At 33.4% G+C, this 4,907-nt stretch overlaps 1 protein-coding gene across 1 annotated transcript; it reads right to left on the reverse strand.

Moving 5' to 3' along the window:
* Positions 1-942: 942 nt before the first annotated feature.
* Positions 943-4,115, reverse strand: LOC137811341 (plant intracellular Ras-group-related LRR protein 3-like). Its single transcript, XM_068613031.1, has 3 exons — positions 3,320-4,115; positions 2,480-2,646; positions 943-1,998 (listed from the first exon to the last, which is right to left on the reverse strand). Exons 1-3 carry the CDS (start codon positions 3,878-3,880, stop codon positions 1,353-1,355), a joined length of 1,374 nt encoding a protein of 457 aa, XP_068469132.1. The 5' UTR covers positions 3,881-4,115; the 3' UTR covers positions 943-1,352.
* Between the last annotated feature and the right edge of the window lie 792 nt (positions 4,116-4,907).

Raw genomic sequence — 4,907 nt, forward strand, 5'->3', positions numbered from 1 at the left:
TGGTATCATAGCCATTTAAAGCCTATCCTAGCGAATGTTTGGTGGACTTATCAGACCACCCGCTATCGGGTCATTATCGGACCACCCATAATATGTTATCCCACGCACGAGTTGTTTCTCTCGGCGTGAGGGGGTGTGTTGAAGATCCCACATCGACTATAGATTAGGACATTTCATTGTATATAAGTGAGTGTAAACCTCACCTCATGAACCAGATTTATGAGGTTGAATTAGGCTTAAAGTCCACTTTGTAATAGATCCCAGCCATATGCTACTTATGATATTCAGAAAGACCGAACCAGATTATGATATTCAGAAAGATTGAACCAACCGAACCAGATTATGATATTCAGAAAGATTGAACCAACCAGATTATGATATTCAGAAAGATTGAACCAACCAGATTATGATATTCAGAAAGATTGAACCAGTGATCTCTTGATCTGTTTATTATTTGATTGAGGTATTATGATCTAAAAAACCTGCAATTCCAACTATTCAATCAAGAACCCATTTATGCTTTGAGCTTTCGGTGTAGGTTAGGATTAACCATTTTATAGGTGGCTCACGGTGCACACAAAAAATTTATACATGAAATTATTGTTCACCGGCAACCTTCTCACAAAGACCACCATTCACTGCGCCGGAAATGCGCCCTCTACACCCATAAAAACTACACAATGTGATTTCAACTTCCCCTTCTGAAGCACACCCAATTCTGATTTTCTATTCAATGACACCTCATCACAGACACATTTACTTACATGATGTGTACTGAAAAAATTTCGCCCTTTCAAAGAGAGCACAGATGTGAAAGTCTTCACAATCTCGACTATCTTATTAAGCAGAGAATCTAACACTACATAAAGGTGCACCATACCAAATATAAGACATTTTATAAGTTTAATGACATTAAAAGAAAAATCCAATTCGATGGAGGGATTAAGAAAATAAAGGATTTCCCTTCGATTCCATGTTCAAGAGAACTATTTGAGAAATGCCAAAAATAAAGAAAACAGAAATAAAGGATCAGTACAAATCCCTTGGGCCATGTCATGCCTCACCTGGACCTACACTGTTGTGTCTTCCGCTTCCCCCATCAACGACAATTAGTGCTAATGGTTGGTGGAAGGATGGAAAATGCGTAGCTCGTTTTGTTGAAGCTGGGAGAGTTTGAAACTGTTCAAGTAAAATACAGAAAAGATAAAATGAAAAACAAGCCTGTTGACACACGGGTATTGATCACATGTTTACAATGGTCACAACACAAGTAACCAAAAGCTCTATCGCAAACTATGTACAGCCCACGAAATTACGAAGTCAAACAGAAGATAGGAGAGTAAATACTGAAGTCACAACTTTTGATCCAACCATGGATCACTAGGAGCTTTTCTAGCTCCAAAATATTCTGCAACACTTTCAGAAACCCCAGCAACATTATTTAACAATGAGACTCCCCACGCCAGCCATCCTGTGGGTGCATGCTGATTATTTGTTTCAGTCATGCTTTTCTGTTGAGCTTCTTCAATGAGATCAAGCCACCACTTGGCCATGAACTCCTTGACAGCCTCAACCCCTTGGCTTACAACCTGTATTGGGGGAACTATGATTGGATTCTGGTCCAGGTTGAGCTTTGTTAAGTTTTCGAGCCTACTAAACGTATAAGGAAGGGCTCGGATTTGGTTGTTGCTCAGGTCAAGCTCCCTTAAGTTAACCAGATCACCAAGTGTTTCAGGCAGCTCTGTCATATCGCTGAAATTACTGCTAAGATTTAGATATTCCAGATTTGTGAGTTTCCCAATAGATTGAGGCAGACCATGAAGCTCATTGAAATGAACATCAAGATGCCTGAGAGATTTCATTTCTCCAATGGAAGACGGAAGCAATCGTATTTTATTCAAATGGATCAAGAGCTTCTCCAGGTTAACAAGTCCAAAACCCATGTTCGTTGGCAGACACATTATGTTGTTAAAGCTTGCATCCAGTTCAACTAGTGACCTACAATGGCATTGAAGACGAACATCACAGAAGCACAAAATATAAGTGTCTCGAACTAACCATTTGAAAAGCAAGCTATTAGGTGAAAATATATTATGAATAACTTTATGTTATAGTTCGCACAAGTGCCTTTTGGGCTTGATGTTATGACCACACACATGAATGGGGGCAACAAGAATCAAACTCTAGATCCTTTGGTCAAATAAGCTCACATACCATGTTATGAACAAAGTGAAATACTGGCAACCACTTTTTATTATTAACCAAATCTTTTTTGAAAATCATAAACTTTGTACGTCGATCTCGTTTTTTAATAAACTTAAATCATGATTAGTGTAGTTTTCAATAAATTTTAATTAATAATAGAAAGTATGTTAAAAAGAGTGGATTGGAGAATTTGTTACTAGTACACGTAACATATGACACAAATGGATTTATATTATCTATGAAACTTCAATTTTAGAATGAAGAAGAAAGACACCTGCAAAGAGCAATGGTTTCAGGAAGAGCAGTTAGCTTGTTCCCTGACACATTAAGGATCTTTAGATTAACTAGCAATCCAATGGAATCTGGAAGAAACTCTAAAACATTAGATGAAACATCCAGCTCCACAAGCTTCTGTAGTCCTGCTATTGAATCAGGAATCGCCTGTTTTAATGGCACGAAAACATCCAAAATTATATAAGCTACAATAAAAAATTGAACTATAATCTCTTTCAAATGCTCAACAACAATTGAACCAGTGCAGTTTTGTTTCTTTCTTTTTATTTCATAATAAAAATAAAAATAAAAACAAATAAATGGCAGCAAAGGAAGAGATCTTCATTGTTATCCATACATCGTGATCAACTAATTCAATTTACTGTTATATTATGTACTTAAAATCTTAGACAAGTTACTTCACTTCAAATAACAAGTTTTTTTTTTCGTTTAAGACCTTACCTATCTTCCACATGAAGCAATCCTCCTCAGTAGAACCAAAGTTCAATGAGCATTTAGTGCAACTACATTTAAAGGGTTCAAACTCAACCACTGATTAAACTTAAATCACTTCAGGTCAATAGATTCAAACACTTGGTGGTGGATTTAAAACAAACGCTAAAATATTCTTAAGTATACACTACACGATCCTTCAATTCACACTCAAGACGCAAGAGACTGCATCTGACGCGACGCCTTAATCCTCTAGAACATGAAAACAGGTTCATCACCAAACCCCATTGAGAAGCAAAACACAACATAGGCTATGATCACGTGAATATAAGGTTTTGCGACAATGAAAACAAAACACACAAAGATCGAGACAAAAGACCGTGCATACCTCTAACTGATTCTGAGACAAATTAAGCACGACCAAACCACGAATCTTCCCGAAGGCCTCGGGGAGAATCCTCAACTGGGACCCAGAAAGATCAACCTTTTCCACTTCCTCACTCTCCGCTTTCCTCAAAATCCCAACCACTCCTTCATTCACCTCTTCACCAACCTCTTTCACCGATTGCGCGTAAGCCTCAACCAGCATCTCCTCGGCAGCCCTAAGCTGCTTCACGCACTCCTCGTGCATGTCATCCACTCGCACCAGCGCGTGAAATACCTGCGCCTCGTCGTTGGGCGCGTGGGGGTCGGCGATCTTGGCACGCGCGGCAGCAACGGCGGAGGGGTCCGGGCGGGGGCCGATGGTGCGGAGGAGGGAGAAGGTGTGGGCGACGTTAAGGGTGGAAGCGCGTTGGGTGAGCGAGGGTAACACTTGGGGGTGGTTCAAGTGAGGAAAGAGGGAGAGTAGAGATTGTTGGGAGTGTGTGGGGAGTGGTGGATGCGTGTGTGGATGAAGGTGGTGTAGAAGGTGGGAGAGGAGAGGGAAATCGTTGAGATCGGGATTCATTTTGTTGAAGAAAGAAGAAAGTGTCAAGAAAGTAAAAACACCGGAAAAATAAGAAAGATAGATTCTTGATGTTTGGTTGTTTCTAGTTTCTGCTGCTGACCGCTGTTTTTGATTGGAACAGTGGATGTGTTTTGGGTTGGTTAGCGTGCCAAATTGGTTGTTCTTTCATTTCCACTTTTCGACATCTTTCCGTTGAGTAAAGTCTCGCGGGCTGAAACAAAAGTTCTTCTCTATTATTATTATTATTATTATTATTTTATTATTATATTATTATTATTATTATTATTATTATTATTATTATTATTATTATTATTATTATTATTATTATTATTATTATTATTATTATTATTATTATTATTATTATTATTATTATTATTATTATTATTATTATTATTATTTATTATTATTATTATTATTATTATTATTATTATTATTATTATTATTATTTATTATTATTATTATTATTATTATTATTATTATTATTATTATTATTATTATTATTATTATTATTATTATTATTATTATTATTTATTATTATTATTATTATTATTATTATTATTATTATTATTATTATTATTATTATTATTATTTATTATTATTATTATTATTATTATTATTATTATTATTATTATTATTATTATTATTATTATTATTATTATTATTATTATTATTATTATTATTATTATTATTATTATTATTATTATTATTATTATTATTATTATTATTATTATTATTATTATTATTATTATTATTATTATTATTATTATTATTATTATTATTTATTATTATTATTATTTTATTATTATTATTATTATTATTATTATTATTATTTTTTATTATTATTATTATTATATTATTATTATTATTATTATTATTATTATTATTATTATTATTATTATTATTATTATTATTATTATTATTATTATTATTATTATTATTATTATTATTATTTATTATTATTATTTATTATTATTATTATTATTATTATTATTATTATTATTATTATTATTATTATTATTATTATTAT

Source organism: Phaseolus vulgaris, chromosome 2 (assembly GCF_000499845.2).
Source record: "Phaseolus vulgaris cultivar G19833 chromosome 2, P. vulgaris v2.0, whole genome shotgun sequence".
Taxonomy (NCBI): domain Eukaryota; kingdom Viridiplantae; phylum Streptophyta; class Magnoliopsida; order Fabales; family Fabaceae; genus Phaseolus; species Phaseolus vulgaris.

Bases quoted from the DNA above. Each gene is read 5' to 3' on its own strand.
- LOC137811341 (XM_068613031.1), bottom strand. From the start codon at position 3,880: ATGAATCCCGATCTCAACGATTTCCCTCTCCTCTCCCACCTTCTACAC. The intron at 2,647-3,319 runs GTATGCACGGTC...CCATTAAAACAG, and splicing joins TGTCTCAGAATCAGTTAGAG to GCGATTCCTGATTCAATAGC. The intron at 1,999-2,479 runs GTGTCTTTCTTC...ATGCCATTGTAG, and splicing joins GAAACCATTGCTCTTTGCAG to GTCACTAGTTGAACTGGATG.